This window comes from Tachypleus tridentatus, chromosome 2 (genome assembly GCF_004210375.1).
Source record: "Tachypleus tridentatus isolate NWPU-2018 chromosome 2, ASM421037v1, whole genome shotgun sequence".
Lineage (NCBI taxonomy): Eukaryota > Metazoa > Arthropoda > Merostomata > Xiphosura > Limulidae > Tachypleus > Tachypleus tridentatus.
The window spans coordinates 80149412-80174276 of record NC_134826.1 but is presented as its reverse complement, the minus strand read 5'-3'; the positions used below and the strand labels follow the sequence as shown (position 1 = coordinate 80174276).

At 32.7% G+C, this 24865-nt stretch overlaps 2 protein-coding genes across 2 annotated transcripts in view; both read right to left on the bottom strand.

The window, feature by feature from the left end:
- The window catches only part of LOC143245539 (uncharacterized), a 45516-nt gene extending 37969 nt beyond the window's left edge, over positions 1-7547 (bottom strand). The window contains exons 1-2 of the mRNA XM_076491903.1: positions 7162-7547; positions 5671-6964 (exon numbers count right to left, since the gene is read on the bottom strand). Coding sequence (XP_076348018.1) covers positions 5671-6964; positions 7162-7547 — 1680 coding nt within the window. The remainder of the gene's footprint in view (positions 1-5670; positions 6965-7161) is intronic.
- A 190-nt stretch (positions 7548-7737) lies between these two features.
- LOC143244324 (uncharacterized) overlaps positions 7738-24865 on the bottom strand; it is an 87190-nt gene continuing 70062 nt past the window's right edge. The window contains exons 9-11 of the mRNA XM_076488776.1: positions 17640-17865; positions 14897-15024; positions 7738-9087 (exon numbers count right to left, since the gene is read on the bottom strand). Of these exons, the coding sequence (XP_076344891.1) occupies positions 8176-9087; positions 14897-15024; positions 17640-17865 (1266 nt within the window). The 3' untranslated portion in view covers positions 7738-8175. The remainder of the gene's footprint in view (positions 9088-14896; positions 15025-17639; positions 17866-24865) is intronic.

Sequence of the window (24865 nt, the reverse complement as noted above, 5' to 3'; positions counted from 1 at the left end):
TATTTGAAATACCTAAATAACTGTAATAATAAGAAATCTTAAGGTCAATTAATTGATTATTTGTACAAGCCCTGACCCTAATAAATTAAGTTGAATAAACCTTAGTTAATTGTAAACAGTAATAACTATAAACACTATTTTCATTTAGTTGGTTATGTAGCATTAATTAATACTCATAGGCAATTAATAAATCATCTTAGACACCCAGGTTTACGTGCTGGATGAGTTAATCATAACTCTTAAATGTTATAATATTATGCCATGTAATATACGTTATTCATCTATATATTACAATATTTCAAGTAATAATATAAATAAAATGAGCTAAATTTATAAACATTAAACAAATAAGACAAAAATAACAGCTTTTAAAATTATAAACATTTTAAATTATTTTCTTATATATGATATTCCTAGAGGTCTCTCTGGATTTACTTCCTACCCTCCTTAAAAAATAAAATTATTGGTTGCTTGTATTATTTAGAGAAAATTTCTTCAGTAAAAAATGTTACAGCAAAATATAAAAAACTAAGGTATAATGTTGAATTGTTAAACATTAAAATTAAAAATCTATTTTTACTGTGCAACATTGTAGCATTTTCATTTTTATCCTTTTACCTGTGCACAAGATACAGAAGGTTAATATTTATTTTTCATCTAAAATAAATGTGAATTGCTATATGGCTTACTCAATCACAAAAGTTTCAAATAATTGTAAATACATGATTATGTTCAAGCACTTTTCCACCCTGTACTATACTTATTTGGAACTGTAGGATTGTTAAATCCTGGCTGACAAGGCAGGGAAAACTGTCGGTATTGCTTACTTGAGAGAATTCTTGGCTACCTCACTTCCCTGATGAATCCCAGTATGAATCCCCTCATATTAGTCATTTTTGAGTCAAGCACATGCAGGCTAGACTGCCTAATTATAACACACCGTGACCTGTCAAGAGTCATTCTGTAAAGCAGCGTATAAGCTTTGGTCTATTCAAAACTCAAAGTAGAAGCATTTCCATTGAATGTAAAGGTAACTAGCAGGTTACCATTCTGTAACTAACCAGTTTTCTTAGGTGGGTGATAAAATTAACATTACACTCTTTTATTTTATTATCAGCAAAAATTCAATTTTAAAAAGTTTGTGCAGATTTTTTACTCCCTTGCCTTTTGATAGCCAAATGTGTGAAAGACCATGCAACATAAAACATGAAGGGTTAAAAACAAAAGGAAACCTCCATTTTCCACCACTGGCTATTATTCAGGGCTCTACTGTTATTTGGAACTGTATAGTAACTGTTTTTATCAGATTTTCTGATAGATTAATAACAATCTAACAATCTGTAATGCCTTTAAACCACTTACTTAAAGAAGTAGGACTGTGGTTAAATTAAGATTAAATCTCTAGTTGGACAGGAAACACTGCAAAAACTGTCTAGCTGTCATTATGTACCACTTAAATTTGGCTAAGTACTGCAAATGCATTAATTATTTTAATGTTATATCTATACTTTCCATACATAACTAATTCAAAAGCTTATAGTATTTTTTATACTTATAAAATTGTTAATTATTTTTAAGTTTTTCAAACTGAAGATGGCACTGGTAAAAACATCCGAAATATTGGTAATTAAACAATATTTTTTGTATTATGTTTTATTTCTTTTCAAACTTTAATTTCCACATTTTTTTCTTATGAATCACTTTAATCTTTGAAAATATTTGAAATGTTTTCTTGTTAAATTGGAGTGAATTTGCTTTATTCAATTATGTGTCACACACTAGAAGAGGTTTTATTACATGAAATCTAAGGTTTATTTCTTTATAAGTTTTGCACAAAGCTACATGAAGAATAATTATGCTAAATCTCCCTAATTGTGAAAAGATAGAAAGTCGGCTAATCAACACAACCTACAACCAACCCTTGGCCTACTTTTTAATAACTAATAGTGGGACTGACCATCACATTACAGTGCTCCCTTAGTTGAAAGGGAAGCATGTTTGTTGACTCGATTCAAACCTATAATCCATAGACCACAACTTGAGTGTACAAACACTAGGCCATTCCAGGCCTTAGACATTCAATGATGAATTTAATTAATAACAGTGTACTAATGTCAGATATCTCATTTTTTCTGTTATATCCTATATTCTTGCCTTTAACTAATGAAGAATTGGTTTCTTTAATAAAATATACCCCATACTCTTTTCTCTACCTTACAGATTCTGGCTGACCAGACAGTACCACTTACCTTTCAAAGGGCATATACAAGGATAACAATAAATAAAATGTAAGAATGTTTTTCTCATTTATTATTAATGTCACCAAGTAATGTGAACTTTCAAGAACAAGAATTAAATAGTTTTATTATTCTTGTGAAAATCTGTAGGGAAGAACCCATGAATAATATTAATTATATTATATGCTTAGCTTCTTACAGGTTTTGTTACCTTTTGAATATGATATATTAAAAAAGTTACTTGATCCTAAATTGTTGTACGTAAAGTTGTCTTTTGCACCCAAACAAAAACCTGTTTAAAAATCCCAAAACAAGCTGAAAATAGGATTATCAGTTTTATGTGAGAATAATCACCTAAATCTTGACAAAAGTCTCAATACATGCTTTATATCTAATGGAATACTTCCTCAACATAAATTACCCATGGTTCAAACACATTTGGGCTGACAAAATTACAGGTCTTTTTCTTAAATACAAATCACTTACATTACCCATGATAATAGCTAGTAACAAAGAGAAATTGAGTAAATTTGGTTTCTAGTTTATGAAAGCAATAAAACATGCAATAGAGTTTAAAATATGAATAAAAGTTAACAATGTTTAACTAAGAATGTATAGCACCTTTAAAAATCAAAATAAGTATTGTGTACTTTATAATTTATTGCTATAGCTTAAAAAAACCAAACCAAACCCTAGTGGTAGTTAGAATAGCTGGTAGGGAAGGTCAACAATTAGTTAAAGGATTAATGGATCCAATGAAGTCCAAGTCTCCAACAAATACAGAATTTTTGTGCAGGAAGAGAAGGAGAAAATAGAGCTATGTGAATCAAACCTCCCATGGCCTGCAAACACAGTGAAAAAGGCTGAGCCTTGATGAGGTGGGAAGTGAATAATGCAACCAAATGAATACGATACTGGGTGGATGTAAAAGGAGGAGTACTGTTGAGATAGAGCTAAAAGAAGTCACTCATCCATATAAAGGTAAAATCTATCCTGAGATATGGATGTGATGAATAAAGGCATTCATAATGTAACCAAAAAATGTATGGAGTTAATGCCAGGGAAAAAGAAAAACCTCAGAGATGATAAATCTAACAGTGATGTATATAACAAAGGTAAAAACTGGATGCTGAGGTGAGTATGTAAAGATAATTGTCAGATGCATCAACATTGGTCACCCAAAGCCATGGAGAAAAGAATTATTAGAGGATCAAAAATTTATCTTGATAAACTGAGGAAGACAGGATAGAATGATGACCAAATGCCAGTTCCAGGTGTGTTGAAAAATAATAAACAAATGAGAATAAAAGTCAGGGAAAGAGTGAAAAACCCTTTTGAGAGCAACTGTGGCCAAGGGTAGAGAAAGGAATGAGAACAGGAAACAAAGGGAGGGGAGACAAAAAACTAAGGGTAAAGTAAACAGAAACTGTAGCCTTCAACAGTTCACAGTGAAAATAATCCACAGATTCACAAATTGAGTCAAATGGCTCCCATTATTCCCAAGCTGAAAAAATATTCACGAACAAGGCTTGGTACTGACTCGTACGGACAGTGGAAGAATGGGTGAAAGAACAGGGGGCAGAGAGGAGTTAGGAAGATTGCAGCTGAAAAAGAAAAAACTCGGGCCATATGGTAAATTGTTGAGGAATAAAAAGGGACATCACCAAAAATCATTTCTTTTCCAGTGGTTTTTGGTAAGATCCCAAAGGAAAATGTAATTGGGCAAGAAGAGCATCCCTCACAATCAACAGAATAAACCAAATGAAAAGGGACACAGTTGAGGACAACGTTTTGACCTTCTCTGGTCATTGTCAAGTTCAAAAGGTTCGTTCTTTGTGAACCTGACAATGACAGAAGAAGGTTGAAACCTTGTTCGTTCCTCTACATTGAGCTTTCTCTATCCATACCAGCCATTTTTACATGTATATTTTTCTCTACAAGTGAGTTTTCTTGTCATCAAGATTGTAACCATACCCCAATCCCAAACCTCTAATATATAAAAAAAAAAAAAAAGCAAATATATGTATAGAAAATATTACATTTGTAATACCTTACCATCTTAAAATCTCTCCAGACATAAGTGAAATCATCACTGGCAACTTTCATATTTTTTTTTTATAAAATGAAAAAATAATAATAAATAACTGACAATATTTCATGGCTTTATGATACTTTTGTGCATTCTAACTTAAACGATGTAGGAAAAGTCTCACTCGCCTGAATGTTGTCTTTGTGGATAAACCCATATTGTTAAATGTGATATAGCATTGATTAAAGCAGTTTGATGGTTGAGGCTGCCAAAATATCAAATTTTAACCACAAAACCTTTCAGCTGTAGATCAGAGTCATTTATTTACTGTTTGACCAGTAATTTGTGTCTGGTAGAAAAGTTCAGGCCTAAAATGTTGATTGAATAAGCTATATAAATAACTTTGCCTCCACTTTGTGTGTTTTTAATTATTTTTCCAGAAATATGCAATAACATTTGTATTTTATAGGACTTCTATTTTGGGTTTACGAATGTATTTCAGTTGATGTTAAAATCTTTTAACTGATGTTTCATATACATTATTTGATGAATTTGAGTGAGTAGCAAAATATGCCAACAGTAATATAGAGATTGAAAGTACATGAAAATAAAATTATTCATACCTGTTTGGCTTAATTACTTAACACAATGGCTCCCAAGCCTATTTTGCTGATACCTTCCAGAGCCCCACTAGTCATTTTACAATTACTTTGTTTGGAAGAGTGTACATAGAGCCATTGTGTCCCAGCCAGTAAGTGGCCCTTTAAAAAGAAAATAGACCATAACTCACCAGTAGTTCTTACTGGAAGACTATTACAACCCACTGTTGGTTGTGGGGATGCCAATGTGTTAAATAACGTATTTTCTACTTTGGTGTTTTTACTGAAAAAATAATAAGTAACAAGCAACTTAAAAACATCTAACTTAATATAAGTATCTCTATCTTGAGAGTAGGTATAAACAATGTTTGAAAAGAAAATCCTCCAAGTAATTGATTGAATTTGAAAATGAAATGCAATTATAAAATTAACATTTCATTAACATTTATTAATATAAAGACCGTTTTTGTTCTAAATATGCCAAAAATTATTTAAAGTAAACAGTGTATGTGTATTCCCTGTAATGAAAGAGAAAATGGTAAAATCCATCAGTATCTCTAATGGCCACCCCCAACAACAGGCTTATATTAAATCTGTGCTGCAGTTATAAAATAAATGCATTTTATAGGAAAAATAACTTTTTGAAAAATCCCAATCACTCCCAGTTGATTTAGCCAGACTGATGAGTCCAAATGCAGAAGACTAGAAAGTTTTTGAGGACAAACAAATATACAAACAAATTTCTCTAAATATAGTAGGATTTTACAACATACACAAAGTAAATTATGGATTAAATTTATTTTACCTTTAGATCCTTATATTTCTTTTCTGTTACCTCCTTTTCTTCTTGTGAGTTTTTAAGTTGACATGACAGTTTGGTCTGTTGTTCTTCTAATATAATAACTCTTTCACTCAAAGTCTTGTTTTCCATCTCTAAATTTTTCACCAGACTTTCATAATTTTGAGTTTTTGTTTTTAATTCATTTTCAACCTGCTTTATTATTACCTCAAGAGTCTCCTTGTCTTTCACAAGTTGTTGGTTCCCAAATTCCAACTCTTCAAACTTCAAGTTCTGTGAGCCAGAATTAACAGTAAGTAAATTATTCTGTTGCTTTAGGATTTCTATAGTTGATTTTAATTCTTCTGCAATTCTTTCTGCTTCAAATTTTTCCTTTAAAACAAAATCTTTTTCTTTCTGTAAAACAATTAATTGATCATTTTGAAGATCAGAATTTTTTTTGCATGATTCTTGTAAATCATTAATAGTTTCTTTCTCATGTTTTACATCAGTGAATTTTGAGTTCAAAACAGCATAATCTTCAGACAGATTATTTAACCTGTCCTGAATTTCTACCTTCTCTTTTCTCAAGTTCAAAATGTCATGTTCTAGCCTTTCCTTTATGTTCTCAAGTTCTATTTTTTTGGCCTGTATTATTTCAAAGCTTGTTGTTGACTGCTCATAGGCATTACTAATTTCACTAACCTTTGTTTCCAGAATTTTTTTCTCTTTTTCAAGAGCTTCAATGGATATTTTCTGCTTTTCGTATACATTTTCTAACTCGGATTTTTCTTTGCCAATGGTTTCAATTAATGATTCAAATGTATTTTTACACTTTAAAAGTTCTTTGACTTGTGGTTCAAGTTTATTTATTGTAGAATTTAAAGAGTCTTTTGTTAATTCAACAGAAACAAGTTTTTCTTTAAGTTCTTGGTTTACTGATTTCACCTGGAATACCAAATCTTCAAGCATCTCTTTTTCCTTAACTACACTGACAAAAGACTCTTGAGAAGTTAAATAATTCTCGTCTTCTTTGGTCTGTGTTTGTTCTGTTAAATCATTCACTTTTTGCCAAAGAAACTCCTTTTGAAGTTTCTCTCTATGATCTTCTGGTTCAGGAACGTTTGAATTTGACCAAGTTAATTTTTCTGAGACAAAAGAAACATGTTTATCAATTTCTAATGGATAATTTTTTACATGTTCTAAGGATATTTTTGTTTGTATTTTACTTTCATTCAGTTTCTTTTCTTCATCAGTTTGAAGTGGGTCAGAGTACAAAACACATTGTTTTGACAGTTGTTCCACACTGTCAGTTGGTTTTCTTCAACAATATTCATAAGTGCCAAGGATATGTTTTTATCATCATTCTTTGATGAAACAATATTTTTGGTTTCTTTGATTACTGTTTGGAGATCTTTAACTATCATTCTAATATCATGTACATATGCTTCTTTTTCTTTAATTTCTTCAACATATTTGTCCATATTTTTATTCTTTCCATTAAGATAATTTTCTAGCTCTTCAATCTTTTTCTGAAAGCATTTTTGTGCAGAATCATATTTTCCAACTTCTTCACTGTGGAAGGCTTTTGTGTGTTCTAGTTCCTGCTTTATTTCATTTAACTGTGCATGAGACCGTTGTAATTCCTTCTCTAATTGACCAGCTTTAACCTCCAAAGTTCCATTAAGACTCAAAAATTCATTAATCTGATTTTTTAATATTTCTTTTTCCAACTGAAAAGTTGAGTGCAGTTCTTCCTTTTCAGAATCTAGGACTTGAATCTCTTTTCTCAACTGGGCAATCTGAGTTTGATATTGATCTTCTATTTTTTTCTTTTGTTCAAGAAGTTCAGTGATCTTCTTAGACAACAATTCTTTGTCACTTTCTTTCTGCTCAACACACATATAGTACTCATTCTCTAATGTTTTCTTTGACTCCTGCACATTTTGCAAATTTCTTTCAGTTTCATTAATTTTTTCTATCAACAATTGGTTTTCATTTTCTAAAGATTTTGCTTTATTTAAAAGGGCATTAAGAGTTTCTTCTTTTTCCCTTTTAACACTCTCAACTTTTGTTTCACTCTGAATCAACAAGTTTTTTTTTTCTTCCTCATTTTCTTTTCTGATATCATTTAACTCGTTTTTAAGTTGATGATTACATTCTCTGTACTCAGCAATGTCTGAATGCAATTTGTTTACCTGACCAACAAAATTTTTCTGCAGCTTTTCCATTTCCTCTTTCCAAATTTTCTCTTTGCAGATGATTTCTTCTCTTAAATCAACACACTGGTTCTCAGCTTGAGATATCCTTTTCCCAAACTGTTCTTTGTCAGATATGTTGACTTTCAGTTGATCTTCATGTTTCCTTTCCAGAGATGCTTTACACTCTGTTAAAGACAAGTTTCTCTCTTCTGCTTTCTGAAGATGGATTTTAAGCTTATTTACCTCACATAAATTATTTGCAGAAGCTTGATATAACTCAGTCTTTTCTTTAATTAGACAATCTACATTACTCTCAAGCTTACTAATTTTATCATCCAGTTGTTTCAGTTGGTTCAAAAAATGTGTTCTTTTCAGTCTCTAATTTAATCCTCTTGTCTTCCTCATATTTTAGCTTTTCATAACTTTCCTGGAGCTGCATTTCCAACTTTAGCTTTTCTTGGAAATAATTCTCTTTCTCCTCTTTCAATTGGGTTATTTCTTTATGTTTTTCTGTGATCAACTCTTCCGATTCCCTGTTACTTTGACTTAGGCTATCTATTCTTGTGTTCAGCTCAGCCTCTATACACTGCATATGTTGAAATTTAACTTGAAAATCTACTTGGATATTTTTCAACTCCTGCTTCTTTGTTTCCACTTCTTGATACAACTCATCAATATTTTTTTGAAATCTTTCCTGTATTTCATTTTTTTCTACTGCGAGATTATTAATTTGACTTTCAAATGTGCTTATTTTCTCACAATATATTAATTTTTCTTTCTGACATTCCTGTAAATGTGTTTGATATTCAGAATTGAGACGGTTTTCCAATTTTTGTGCTGATGAAAGCAGTGCTCTCAAATTTTCAAGTTCTTTCTCTAAACAGGACACTTTCTCAGCTTTATCAAGGCAATCTGTTTCAATTTTACATTTTTCATTTTGTAAATCTTGGAAGTTTTGTGTTAAACTTTTATTTTCCATTCTCAATTTTTTAGCATCTTCTTCAAGTTTCTGTTTTTCTTGTTCTACAGTTGTATGATCTTCTAATAACTTATTTTTTTCATCCAGAGTACTACGAAGTAATTCTAAAGTTCTTTCTTTTTCTATTGCAAGCATTTCAAGTTCATCTCTCAATTCTTTCTCAACAACTGTTTTTTCACTGAGTGACTGGCACAGCTGTGATTCTAACATTTCAACTTTTTTTGTATATGAAACAACTTCATTATGAATACTTGTTTTTTCTCTCTGAAAAATGAAAAGACAGTAAGTCATAAAGGACAAGTTTAATATCGCTTCTCAAAAACATACAAGTTACATGTTTATCAAAAAACATTCAAGATTTTTAATTGGTTGGTTAATTTAGTGTTTTATGGCACAAAGCAGCTCGGCTATCTGCACCAAATGTCCAGTAAAAGTAAATTCAGTAAAATTCATAAAAGGAAATTAAGGTAAAACAAAACAAAGTTAAAAAATAAATAAAAAGCATAAAACCAATGTTTACATCTAGTCTACAACACCAAGAGAAAAACTACAGTAATTCAAGTTGTAAAGGACTTTCTGTAGCATGACTGTAATAATCATAACTCGCCAGGAAGACAAACATGTAAGCACAAAAAACACCATCAGTCACCTGAAGATGGTCTTTCCAGTCCTGGTTTCGAGTTACTTAATGTTACTGTCAGTTTCTAATTTCAAATTGAACTAGATGAACTGTGATTTTTAAAAGGGAGCCACATCAAAAAGGTGTAAAGTATAAATTAAAACACTTAAATGGCATTAAAAAGGTTAATGGCTTTTAAAAAACTATAAACACTTCCAAGGTGGGCAGTGTCACCATCACCAATAACACTATCTAACATTATGGACAAACTTTGGAACAGAACATATTTAAAATGGTGCCATTGTTGAGAATTGTTACGACAGCAAGAAAACAAAATGTGACTTATTGTGACCTGAGTATTACACAGACAACACACTGGAGCATCAGTTCCAGATAAAAGAAAACAATTCGAAGAAAACTGACCATTGCATTGTCTAGTTTGAGCAACTTTCTCTTTCCTATCCTCACGGAATCAAGACGGTCAAAGGCCAATATATGGTTGTATTTGGAAAAGCTTGTTCTCACATTGCTCACTCCAAGATGACTGCCAGCTGGCACAGAGCTGAGCCTTGACCACAGGACCATAGTCCATGTATGGAACAGGCACAGCTGTGATACTGCCAGAGCAGATGGATTTAGCTGAGGTGTCGACGAGCTTGTTCCCGTGAATATCAATGTGGCTCAGTATCCAGAAAAACTGAATAGAAGTAGATGTTAAAGAGCAATAGGCCATTCAGTTTTGAATATTGGCAAGAACAGGGTGTGAACCAATGTGAAGGGATTCCAGAGGCAGTAGAGAACTAAGAGAGTCCGTCTAAATAGTGCAGTTCGAGTCCTGCTTTTTTCCTATACTATCTCGGGCAAGAGAAATGGGGTACAATTCAGAAGTGAACATGGAAGCTGTAGAGGGGATTCTGTGTGCAACCACCAAACCACAACAAACCATGACAGAGCCCACAGAGTCACCTGATTTTGAGCCATCTGTACAAATAGGAATGGAAGCATGGTTCAAAATATGTTCAGCAAATAACAGTACTTCCAAGATGACTTAAAGATAGGTCACAATTGTGGACTATAAAAAGCCATGGTGGAATGGAGTTGACCCGTGGATACAGCAATGTTATCCAAGGACAGACCCAATTCATCCAACTGTGTCTGGATATGAAGGCCAAAAGGAGCAACAGCAGATCACCTGTTTCGGAAAAGTATGGCCCACCGAGGAAGGAAAACGCAACTCCAGGTGGGATGCTTTGGTAAGGAACAAAGTTTTGAAGCATATAGTAAAAATAAATACAAACAGCACAGGTGCAAAGAAGGTTTACAAGACTATGTATAAGCTCTGAACTGGGGAAGTGCAGAAAGCTCCAGTGCAGAGCCAAAGTCCTTGATGATGAATGGGGTCCAGCATCTTTAAGGCTGAGGTTCTGGCAGAGCCATAGACCAGTGATCCAAAGTTGAGTTTTGATCGAATAAGAGCAAGATATATCTTTATCATGGAACATCAATCTTCTGGTGGAAGAGATGACAAGGAGGATGTTTAATGCTCTTGTGTATTTGACCCGTAGCTACTTGATGTGTGGTATAAAGGCCAGCTTGTAGTCAAAGATAAGCTCCAAGAACTTCGTCTTAGGGGCCACAGGCAGCACAACTTCATCAATACAGAGTTCAGAATCAGGGTGAATACCCCATTGGTAGCAACAGTGTATGCAAACAGTTTTAGAGATAAAGCCATATCCTGTGGTCCACTTCAGTAAACAATTGAGGGCAGTCTGTAGCTGCCACTCAATATACCTCACGTTTGATGACTGACATGAGATGTGAAAGTCATTGAAACAGAGCCTGTTTGCAACAGTTAGAGGAAGTTGTTCAGTGATGGCATTAATCTTTATACTGAAGTGTGACACTCAAGACACAGCCCAGAGGGGCTCCAAGTTCCTGAAGAAAAGAACAGGAAAGTGTTGAACCCACACGAACTTGGAATCTCCTGTCCATTAAATAATTTTTAATAAAAATGGTCAAATGACCATCAACCCTTATATGTGGAGGTCTCGCAAAGTGCCATACCTCCATGTTGTATCATAAGCCTTCTCAATGTAAAAGAATATTGATACAAGATGATGTCGTTTGAAAAAAGGTTTCTCTGATTGATGTTTCAAGTCAAATCAGGTGGTCCACAGTGGAGTGCTGTCATCAGAACCTACACTGGGTGGGTGAGAGGCTGTTGTTTTATTCGAGGAACCAAAAAAGACAAGCATTAATCATTCTCTCTGAGGTCTTAAAGAGACAGCTCATCAAAGCAATTGGGTGATAGTTTGAAGGAATATTGGGATCCTTCCCAAGCTTAGAGAAAGATAGGACAATTGTCTGGCACCAGGCATCAGGAAAAATATTCTCCTGCCAAATCTGGTTAAAAACAATCAAAAGAATAGCAAGAGAAGCAGGAGATAGATGGCACAACATTTCATAGTGTACATCATCAGGACCAACTAATGTACTGCCAGACTGATGAAGGACCAGTTTGAGTTCCACCAGTGTAAAGGGAGAATTATAGTCATAGAAACAGTCTGCTCACAAGGAAAGAGGTGATCACATGTTTGAAGACAGTTGTGTAATTGAGTGCAGGAATGTAGAGGGCCTGCTTAGATGTTGGATTATATTTATTAATGTAGGTATAAAGGTGTTCCATTTTGTTGGTATCACTCTACCTGCATCTTGATGGCTAAAAAGGCAGAGGAAAAAGCATAAGTGTTAGATAGCTGGCAAAATCATTCACCTAGACCTATCAGCTACTTCACGGCCATCAGAGAGCAAGATTGAGAGGAGGACAGAATTATATTGCTCACTAGCCTTTCGAATCTTATCCCATATGACTTAGGAATTGGTGGTAGAAGATGTGCTGGTTGTGAACTTAATCCAAGAATCCTTCTGTCTTTGATGTCTTACCCAGTGAGCACGTGCATGGGCTTGCTAGAAATTGATGAGGTGTAAGAGTGTGGGATATCTACCAAAAGTATCCCAGGCCCATTTTTGAATCTTCCATGCCATATGTCAGGCAGGATTCCACCATGTACAAGGATATTGTGGAAAACATGTTGAGGTTTTAGGAATACATTGAGCAGCTGCCTGTATAATAGTCATTTGATGGCTTACAGATGATGGCAGGATCAAGTTCTGCAAGAGCAGTGAAAGAGGGCCAGTTTGCATGGGCCAGTTACCACTGGGGCATGCTGGTCAGATGGCATTGACCATGGGCAGTCTTTCTCAAAATTATATGAAAATGATCACTACCTCGTGGATTATTGTCAACCCTCCAAGAAAAATGAGAGAATAGTGAAGGGAAGCAAATTGAGAGATCAGTAGCAGTAAAGGACTGACTAGGTGCATAAAGATAAGTAGAAGAACCAATATTGAAAAGAGAAAGGTTGTGATCAGAAAGCATACATTCAACATAGAGAACCCTCCTATCAATATCAGTACTTCCGCAGAGAGGATGATGCCCATTAAAGTTCCCCAGGATTAAAAAGGAAGACAGCAACTGTTCAATGAGAGCATCAAGGTCTGATTGATCTTATGTCTCTCCTGGAGACAGGTAGAAAGAACAAACAGTGATGGTATGACTCAAGGAAACATGAATGGCTATGGCCTCCAAGGGTTTGTCAAGTGGCACTCGTCCATCACACAGCCTGTCATTTCTGTACAAAGAAAACTCCCAAAAGGTGACTGCATAAGCAGGTTTCAGAAATGTTTCCTGTATGGAAAGACATACAGGATGGTGGAAAGCAATCAGCACTTTGATGTCATCCAGATGAGAACGTAAACCTCAACAGTTCCATTGTATCAAGGTGGCCATTTTTATTTATGTGTAGGCAAATTGGGTTGAGAACCCTTCTGTTTATGAGCATGTCTTTTTATTTACTGTCTTTATTCAAAGGAGGTCTATTGACCTCCATGGATCTTGCCTTGGGTCGATTAGCGAGGTCTTTGCTATTGGAAGAGGATTCCCGCAACTGAGGATGTGAATGAATGATCGTTTTGCATCTTTGGGTGGGAAAAGAAAATGTATCCAAGATAGTGCCTGTACCTGGAACCAAAGGAAGGGGATCTTCAGATTTGCTGGAATGTATGCAAGGGACAGATATGGGTGTTGAAGTTGATTCATTAACTTTTTTAACCATGGAGATCCAAGACTTTTTATTTGGTTTAAGAATGAATCAACAAATCTTTTGGAGGTACAAAAAGATCCATTTCCACTCCCACTATTGTAGTGGAATGAAGTGCAGCAGCATACATCCGAGATGTAGTGGTGGACAGCAACTTTCGAGCCTCAGGATAAGTGACATTTTGAATCATTTTCAAATGCTGTACCTCTTTTTCTTCTAACCATTTAGGGCAATAAAGAAAGTGGGATGGGTGAGAACAATTGCAATTCATGCAATGAGGGTCTGTTTCACACTCATAAGCACCATGGTCTTTGCCATAGCAATGAGCATACATCAAGAAACCATAACATGACGTCTTCGAGTGACCGAACTGCTGACACAGGAAACATCTGAGAGAGTTTGGAATGTGTGGCCATATCCTGCAATCAAAATAACCTGCCCTGATGGTTGCAGGTGGATATGGTGATGTAAATGTCAGAATAAGGATACTGGTTGGCATAGTAATTCCATCTTTGCAATGGAGATACGCCTCATTGAAGAAACTCCTTGGGTGGAGAAACAAATGAGAATCTCGGACTTGGGGATGTTCTTCAAATCCCTTTCAACAATAGCTCCTTGTGATGAATTCAAAGTAGCAGGAGGCGTAACCTCAATAGGTATATCCTCAATTGCCTTTGAATGCAAGAGGGGTTCACTGTGTTGAGATGTCGATGTTTCCACCAATATGTCACCAGATCAAAGCTTCTTTACTGACTTTGAAGAGCCAGCAACTCCCTCTAGTCCCTTTTGAATGAAAAATCGAGTTACTGGCACTAAAGGTTTGTGTGAAAAAGAATGTACTATAAGAAAATGAGTTACAACAGGTGTTACAGATGTTGAAAATTTCTGCTCAGGATCTTCAAGATGTGGTAGTTTACCTATGGACTGTTTTTTCACTGTTTTATTTATGTTTTTACTTTGAGGAACCATAATAAAAACAGGAATATTTCAGTGCCCACTGACCCCACCCACCATGGAGCCCTATGAGGCTTTGTTTAATTAGTAACAATTAAGCCTGGTGTTTCTTTATGATAAAAGTGTCACAGACTCTTTCTTGACAATCCAAGTATTTTGAGCTACAGTCCTTGTTAAAATTTAATATATAATTGTTATAACTCCAAGAAATAAATAAATCTTCTTAAAATCATGTGTAGAACATGCTGTTATACCACAAAGTTATTAGGAAGAACACATTTTTTTATACTTCTATATGGATCTCTAAAGTGCATACAAATTAATATCAATCTTTATTCACCTCTAAAGACTGGCTAATTTCTTTTTGACTCTCTAACTGTAACCTTAACTGTTCTAGAATGGACTCCAATTCGGAAACTCTCAAATCACTGAAAACACCTCCCATGCATTCCCCCTGAGGATAAAAAGCTGTAAGGAATAAACAAAGAAAGAGTTCCTAAATAAAAGCAACAAATGCAACTTAATATTAACACACACACACACCTGTGTGTCTATGTATACATACACAAAAAAAATTTTGTTTCATTTTCCACAGGCAACATTTATTAAGGCTCATCAGCTACAACCAAGTGCAAAGAAATTGTAACAAGAAGAGATACTTCTTTGCTTTATTTCTTTATTTACCATTTCGTGTTTTAACAAAAATAAGTTAAGAACTTGTATGTATATATTATTATATACAAACAATTTATAATAATTGAAATGCAAGTGTATTTTACAAGATACTAGTCCACTAAATACAGCCAAGATAAATCACTTTGTAAAAACTAATGGTTAGTTTTATATATTATTTGATATGGTAATATCAATGCATATGCTTTATGTCATTGTTACATAACTTCTGTATTGTCAGCCAGGTATGGCTGAAAGGTTAATATAATAAAAATAATAAATGTATATAAATGTATAATGGTACAAGATTTAAGCAATTTAGTCTAAGCATTAATGCTTTCCTTTTATAATCTGTTGTGATTCTAGAACAAAAAAGGCATAATTTTATTTATTTCCTAATTTTTTATGGTGGTTATGAGATCAGTCAAATTTACCTAATCCACATAGAGAATCATTAGTGAAACTAACATATAATATAAAGTTTTTCTTAAGAAAAATTTGAGAAAACTGTATGGACATTGTAGGAATTTCATGACATTTGAAAAGTTTCCAATGTATAAAAGTATTTCAAGCCTTAAAATGAAAATTACTTTGCATGTTGGATAGGCAACATGTGAAAAATAAAAAGGACACGAGAACAGCATGCTTAACAAACCTTAACACTTAATGGAAAAATCTGATATTTTGCATATGAAAGCCTTATACAGTTTAAAGGCAATCTCCTAATTTCACGAAATATGCTTACTAATTTAAATGTTATAGCATGAAAACTATAACAAGCACAAATGGTTACAAGATCAGCCCCAGGAACACAGCCTGTGCTGAGACAGTTAAAAGAAGGCTTATGAATGATAATGAGTGGCTTTAAATTTGTTTTTAATAGTTTTAGTTTGGATTAAAAGATTGGACAGCTGAAACGGACAAATATGCCCCGAACTGTCCCTTAACATCACGTTAAGTATGAAATTCAATGTAAATTACTCACTATAAAATTGCCATTGCTCTGACAGAAACTAATTTTTATTGCCTTCAGTTTTGTTTGGTTAAAGAGCTATCAATAAAATATCAAACCCTTCCTTCAACACACTCTCTTTCAGGCTTTATTGATAGTTCTTTCTTATGTTTAATTATATATTATCTATAACTAATAGAAAGCCTATGTTTTCAGCTATCAAATGATGTATTTATGTTGTACTTTGAAAATAGAATTGTTAATTTCTCTTTTAGTCTAAGTTTCATTCAAATGGGAAAAATAACAACTAGCTTGGATGAACTTGTTACACAGTTAGAAAACCAGAAAAGTTGTAATAGTTAGAGGAAACTCTCTGCTCTTTGCATGTTATTATTATTATCATTTGATGTCCTTTGGTGCATTATTTAAGTAAATAGAACTTAAGTACAATACCATTAGCAGTATAAAAAAATCAGGGCTAACTCTCTTTGACAATTGAGAGCATGAATTGAGATTGGATAAGTATTTTATTTTGTGTTCTGCACGTTTACATTTGTGTAATTACAAAAATAACTAAAATTTCAAAAACAGAGATCTTTTTAAGTTGCTTAAGATTAGATTAGGTAAAATGAATAGTAATAATAATAAAGTGTTTCACAAGACACACAAGTGAGCAACTTGTGTTAATGTAATTCAATAGTGTAATGTTAGTCCAACGTTTCCAAAGTAATTTACAACTAATAATGGCATGAATAGTAATAATTAGATGTGGTTCAGAGGCAAAATAAACAATAAATTTAAGAATAAATAGATAGTACAATTTTACAGCTTCTTGGGATAAACAAATGTAGTTTTGTGTTACACTCTGAAGTCATTCTTGAAAGAAAAAGGAATAATTTAAACTAACTTCAATTTTTTTTGGTAGTTATGAGACTGGTCAAATTGAACAGCCTTGTACAGAGTTAGGGTAGAGAAAATAACAGATAAAATATAGTTTGCTGAAAACAAACATTTCAAAAATCTATTAAGGGGTTTGTGGAAATTATACAAATGAAATTTGAGATTTTTCAGAAGATGAAAAGTATGTTTAATCTTAACATGCAAATTATTTGCCCTGCAGACTATTAAAAAAATACTCAATATATTCACAGACAAATCTTTAACTTTATAAATATTATTTAATATTATAAATATTATCATATAAAAAATATGATATTTTGTTCATAAAAGGCTTATAATGTTTACTGAAAGACTGAAATTTTGTAAAAATATATACACTATATTAAAAGAAAGTAGTATCAAATCTATAAAGACTTTTAAACAAAAAGGTCATGTAGTTGGTCAAATTGACTGAACTTGAATTGAGAGAGATAAACAGAACAAAATCTATCAAACATTCAGACTTTGGGTGAAGATTCTATTAATATTTAATGTTAGCCTTAGCTTTTGTTAATTCTACCTTTTGGTGGTGAACTGTCCTCTTCTGAAGCAGCAGCTCTTTCACTATAAAACTGACAGGTTTTCTCTAATTCATTCTGACTCTCTTGTAAAGCTTCTTGGAGCCTCTTAACTTCCATTTCTAATTCCCTCGAGTTGTTACTTAACTGTATAATTAGCCCTTCCCTCTCTTTCTCTTCTTGCTCTTTCTTTCTCAAGTTTACTAATTGCTCCCTTAAGTTTAATACCTAATAAAAAGAAATTTGCAAAGTGACACAAAAAAGAATTGTAGAAAACAAAATAACAGAATAACAATCTTTTGAGACAACGTGAAACCTACTGATCCAACTCAGTTGTTCCATCCTCTAAACCAGTGGTTCCCAACTAGGGGTGCGAGAACATATTAAAATTATTTAGGAGTGCAGGGCATAAAAAAGGTTGGGAACCACTGCTCTAAACTAAAACTACTAATAAATAAATTAAAATAAAACAAAAATCTTAAACACAAAGCCCTTATAATTCATATGCCTATCACATTTTCTCTCAAACACATTTAAATTTACTGCCTCCACAACATCTGGAGGCAACTCATTCCAAATGCCAACAACCCAGTTAGAGATAAATATTTCTTATCTCACCAAAATTTAAATTTTGCCCCCAGTCCTACTGATCACAATGTTAAGTATCAACACCACCAATCCCCTTTACTATCTTAAATATCTCAACAGGGTTTGCAACAGTAGTGGCAGCAGGTTGCCAGTACCAGTACTCAAGCATTTATGATCATGTAACTTGAGCAGTTACAAATTCAAATCATCTTCCTTGAAAAGAGTGACATCATTTAACTTCCAATCCTCTAGTACCTGCCCACTTTCCGAGGACTCACGAAAAGCAGTAGCAAATCACTCACATATTCAATTTTTAATCTCCTTCAAAAACCTCAGAGAAATATTATATGGCCCAGCATTTTAACTCAAGAAATAGTAGCTATGTTGTTCCATTTACACAATTTTGCAATGCAACTTATTACAATGTGCTTACAATTACATTACACTAAACAACTCCCTTACAACATGAATTTAACACTAGAAAACTCAACACATGCCCAACTGAATAAGACTGAGTTCACATTAACTACATGGAATAATCATTTCATGGCTTTAATAGTGATCTCTTTCTTAAATATAATAATAGTACGAGTGTTGAAAACATTACTTTTGGTATAATAAAAATTCAGCTTTCCTACTGTTCAAATATATAGAATGTTCAGAAAGCCACCGTGCAGTTTTGTAATCATACGTCTATTCAGTCTGTTTCAAGCCACCAACTGATAGCAGTGTTTAGAAACAAAATAAGAAGGGTCCAAGCCTGTATTGATGCCAATGGGGGTCACTTTCAACATTGTTTATAATTGTCATTCATATTTGTCATTTATATATTGAAACATGTCTGTTAATAAATATAAAACTGCACAGTAACTTTCTGAACACCCTGTACTTTTAATTGATTGTAACTAGGTTTTCTAATGTTAGAGATGGAAATATTTAATGAAAATTACAATATTTAGTGACTTTGTGTAGAGATAGATAAATATTTACTTTATCCATGCCTGCTGTAACACGTTGTTCAGCAAATATGTGCTTCCTAAAAGCTTAGTATTTAAAACAGAAAAAGAAAGTTGGTTTTTCTTTGTTCATTTAAAGTGAACTGAGTAATGCTCTAATACATGATATAACTTTTCAATTCCACACTCACAGACTGGTCTTAGTTAAAGCCAAGCCTGTTACTAAAAACTTATTTCAATTAGAAGATTTAATATAATTTATTTACCAATTTTAATACTTCTCTCTTTAAAGTTTGCCCCTGAGAGGTACAGCAGTATATCTGCAGATTTATATTGTTAGAAACTGAATTTTGATTCATGTGGTGAGCAAATTGTAGAGAGTCCTTTGTGAGCTTTGTGCTTAACACTAAACAACAACTCTAAGTTTTATCAAGTAAGATTAAGGAAACTGTATTGGATAAATTTCATTTTGTACTATATTAATTTTAGTGACATTAACAAATTCCATTTGATTTTGTAATCCCAACTCAATTAATTAGCTTTGATTTTGTAAGTTGATAATTTATTGACTTTGAATAATTTAAGACATTGAACACAAAACACTGTAGTATAATATTTATATACACACAATTAACCAGTGTATACATGTTATGGACATAGCTCAGTGCCTTTACTTGAGAATTTTCTCCATGTATTGAATCTGTTGGATCTTTCAAAATATATCGAAATTGTTGTAAAATATCAAAACTTCTTCCATACTGACAAACGATAACATATATGTGAAATTACTATGTCTGTTCTACCCACAAAATTACACTCCATTATTTTTAATATTTTCTCAGTTTAATGTTAGAATTTCACCCAACAAAGAACTTTTCAAACAACTGGAAACCTCAGAGAAAACCTAGTATTTCAATGTGATGTTTATACTGTAAGCTTTTTGGTAGGACAACACATGCACATGTTGGGCAAGAAGTAATATCCAGAAATAATAAGAAATTTTTCCACAAAAAGGTCACTGTCTGTTTTCATTCATACTAAGTGAAACTTTACAAGAACCTTATGTGAATGTCTCAGAAGAATAGATAACTAAGGCAAAATGAGCTTAATGATTTTCATGATTCAAGTTTTATGTTAATACTGTATATGACAGAATAAATGAAAAATTTGAAACCAAGAAGCATCAAACACATTGTTTACATGTATACCACACCAAGCAAGCTATATTAAACAAAAACCTGATTTCATATTTGGTTTGAAAGGTTAGTCTACACTTACAATTATTTCATTTCAGTTTTGATGTCTTTAATGCTCTTGCTACAGATTTGGTCTGATTAAACAAATTCAGATCTCAAAATTGACCTTAATAGTTTCCATACTAATAATGTCTAATATGTTTTCTCTATCTTCACACAATTTGGCAAGCTTTCTGTAAGAATGAAGTCCTTTGCAGATAAAAAAAAAGAATTTTAAAAAAATATTTCCACTAAAAACTTCTCTGTGAATATATTAAGATGTTTTTTTATGTTGTGACAAATACTTTTCTTTATCTGAACATCCTCAAACTTCATTTGCATAATCACTAAAAACCCACTTAAAGTTCAGATGCTTTTTTACAGTAAAACTTTGTTTTATGTTATTTTGATCACCCTTTTAACCACCACAATAAAATATTAAAAAATTAAAAAAATCTTCTTTTCTTCCTATCTAGACTGACTTCAAGTTGTAACATGAAACTAATTTGTCCTAAATACCTCTAAATTAGTGACAGTATACATCTAGTTACACTTACATCTTAATTTTATTTTAATTTGAGCTGTTTCTAAGTAACATTCCCAACATACAAGTTGTAAAATGTGTATCTCACTTTACTGTATCAAATTACACAACATACAGGCTACTCACAAATCGCTTGCAGGTATACCTTGCAAAAATAAATATTTTTTCTTTATTCTACATTACCTAAACTGAAATGTTTCTCATTTATATATTATAGTTATTTTACAATAATAAATAAAGAATACACATGAAAAACATGAAATACAGAACTTTACTGGGCCCTTTTTGTTTTTTTTACTGTTGATAAAATTTAACCCTACTTTTTCTTATCTTTTGTACTAATGGTACTACTGCATTAAATAACTTTTTTTATTTAATTAAGTACTCCACCAAGAAACACTGAATAATAGCGTGCAAAAAAAGCAAGCAATATCAGTTAACAATAACAGTTTTCCTATCTTTCTACCAATGCAATAAGAGCTGTTAAAAATTCAACTATATTGGTTGATGTGTTTTCTGTAGGAATAAAGTTAACTGGAAATGAAATAGGCAATCTTCTGCAAAGTAACAATGTAATCTAATGTGTCATTTGACATGTTAAAACTTTGGCTTCTTATTGGTTATAAACAATAAAGTAATAAATATGAAAAAGATTATGGCAAGAGGGGTATGATTTTCTATTTTATGGCTTTGTAACTAAATACGACTGAATACTATGAATTTTATGCTTTATCTAAGTAATGATATTATTATAATGAGAAACCTATATTAAATTTCATGTTTCTTGAATGGATGGTAAATAAATTAGAGAAGAGGGAAAACCTAGAAAGTAATTCTCACACTAAAGAAAATTATGGATTTTGTTTTTATATTCTGTTAAAAAATTTAGAACTTAAAATTATAATATTAACATTTGGATTATTAGCTATGTTTTGATGTCAAGTTGATTTGTATACCATGATGATAAAGTATTTTAATTACACTTAGAATATAATTGAGTAAAACCTTATGAAATATGCAGAAAAGAATGCCTGTACGAAGAGATACTTTGTGAAACCATATTTTAAAAATATATACTTTAAAAGGGTACATAATCTGCTTCAATATTGGTTTATGAACACATTCACAAAGTGGATTCAATCAATGTGATGAATTAGTAACAATTAACTGATGTATTTATCAGTGTAGGCTAAATCATTTAATGGACAAACACAATTTTGGACAGATAAGTTGAGATTCAACTTGTTTAAGCAACTTCTATTACTGATCTCAACCCTTCTAGAAACTTCTTTATCTTGATGAAATCGGGCACCATTCTAATTAAAAGTACGATTTTTAAACATACAAAGTTAATCATTTTAAGCAAAAAACTAATGATAAAGATCTGAATTTATTTCTCTTTCAAGATTCTGAGTAATGTGATCACTCAATACTCTTTTATATTTCTTTCTTCAGTAATCCTCTCTTAAATGACAGAATCTCAGATAATTTTCATCAGTTTGAGACATCATTATACCTCTCTCCACAATATATATCCACACTCACATTCCCAAGTGTCATGTGGCCAATAAATCAAAGGATTTTCCTCAGATATGAGAAGTATTATGATTCAGTTCCAAGGAACACAAGTGTTGCAGATCAGGGTTATGGTTTTTGTACATCCTTCAAAACAGATTTTACAATAATATACTTTTTTTAAATATGAAGATTTCTTAAATTAAAAAAACATCATACACTTAACGTTGTGTAGGACAGAAAAAAAAAATCATTTTCAATGGATTAATTTACTCGTTTTAACAGAATGTGATGTTGACCAAAATTAAAAACTACTGTCTTATTATCTATTTTAAAAAATACAATAACTAAGAAAATCCTAAAAAGTTAACATTTTCTTAAATTGAAAACACATTTCCAATAGTACTAACTTTCCTCAAACTACAGCTATTAACTTGACTGCCAGGGTTTATTTTCCTTTGACCATCTAAGCATTTATCTGATCTTTTTCTCACTTGCTCCAGTCTTTTCTTTCCCACATAACTGCCCGTGGCAATATTTATCTTGTAACATTCTCCCCCTACTTCAATGCACTATATATCCTAGCACTCTACATAAGCACCTCACTCAGATATTATCACTTTTTCAATGATGACCAATCAGCAGTCTCTAACACCTGCTCTTACCATGAGTAAGGGAGGGAGAGTGTGACAAGAGGTAAGTATTATTAGAAATGTATTTGACTTGAGAAAAGAAAATATTAACTTCCAAACATGCTTAACTCATCTCAAACTATAGCTAGAATCCCACACTGATGAGGGAGGGGCCAGTTGAGGTTATTATTAATAAAGAATGTATCTGCATAGATCATTATCATGCCAATACAATATTAGCAACCACATGGGATAACCACATTATATCTAGAACAAGTATGCTCTTCACTTGGAATATAATTCATGCAGTGTAGGTGGAATTTAACATGATCTTTCATTACTGTTGGCCATGACACAATCAGACAGCCAATACTCCACTCTTTGGGATTAAAATTTTAGGAACATGATACCTAAATCCCATGTTGGTGACTAGGGTATATGAAAGGCAATACATGTACAGGAGATAATCAAAAATCCCAAGAGGAAGATACTGCATGATCATGCAAATAATGCAAAATAAAAGTACTGGAGAGGTCCACATACCTGCCAATACAATATCTTCCAGCAGACAATTCAACTGGGCTGTCAAAGAAATAGAAATGTGATGAATCTGATAAGACATGACTCACAAAAGTCTCCTCACCTTCAAAGAGAGCACAAAATAAGTGATATGGATCAATGTTCATGCACATATCTTCAAGGTAACTGTGGATAAACTGAAACTGAAGGATCCCAATGAATAAATATTTTGTCTAGTATTTCTCAAGGTATGAGTGTAGGCAACATAACATATCAAGGCCCTCACTGGACATAACAAACAGCCTGGATCTGAACAGCTATAGTGGTGAGACATGGTGATCACATGAATTAGCAAAAGAGATTTATCCCCTATCCTGCAAGAAAAAGTGATATTATCTGAGTAAGGTGCTTATATACAGTACCATGATAGACGGTGCACAGATGCAAGTTGAGTTTCTTTAGACAGATATTGCTAATGGCAATTACGTGGAGAATAAATGACAAGAGCAAACAAGAAAAACATCAGACCAATGTTTTTATGGGCAAAAGTGGGAAATATTAGGAGTAAAGTAATACTCTAGCATGAGTGAAAATAAGTGTTTTGTAAAAACAGCAATATGAATCATTATCACCAGTTCTACCCAATATTTTTTATGACACAAGTTGAAACACAAGCAATTAACACAGCATTACATCCACCACTATACTGATACACATATGAAGATGACATGGTCGCGGGATTCACATCTACAGAACACACACTTAATTTTTTAAATCACAACAACGCTATACATCCCAACATCAACTTCACATGTGAACAAGAAGAAAGCGATCAGATATCATTTCTTAACCTCAAAATTACAAGAACCGACACAATTTAAAACAGAAATCCACCAAAAAAATCACCCATACTGAACTATACATACTAAAAACTTAACATACTGAGAAACCAAATAAACACAGCCATAAAACTATGCTCACCAGATAAAATTAACAATGAATTAGACAAAATAAAACAATACTTCATCAACATCAATAAGTTTCCTCCACAAACTGTAGAAAACATTATACGTACACACCTAGACAGAAAGCAAGATCAACCAACAAAAGTAAATATATCTCACGAATCAAAAAACCATGAAACCATGTATGGCTGCATACCATATATTCCCAACATCAGCAGAAAAATAACCAACATTTGGCAAAAACTAGTAAAAGTATGACGTTCAAGTTAATAAC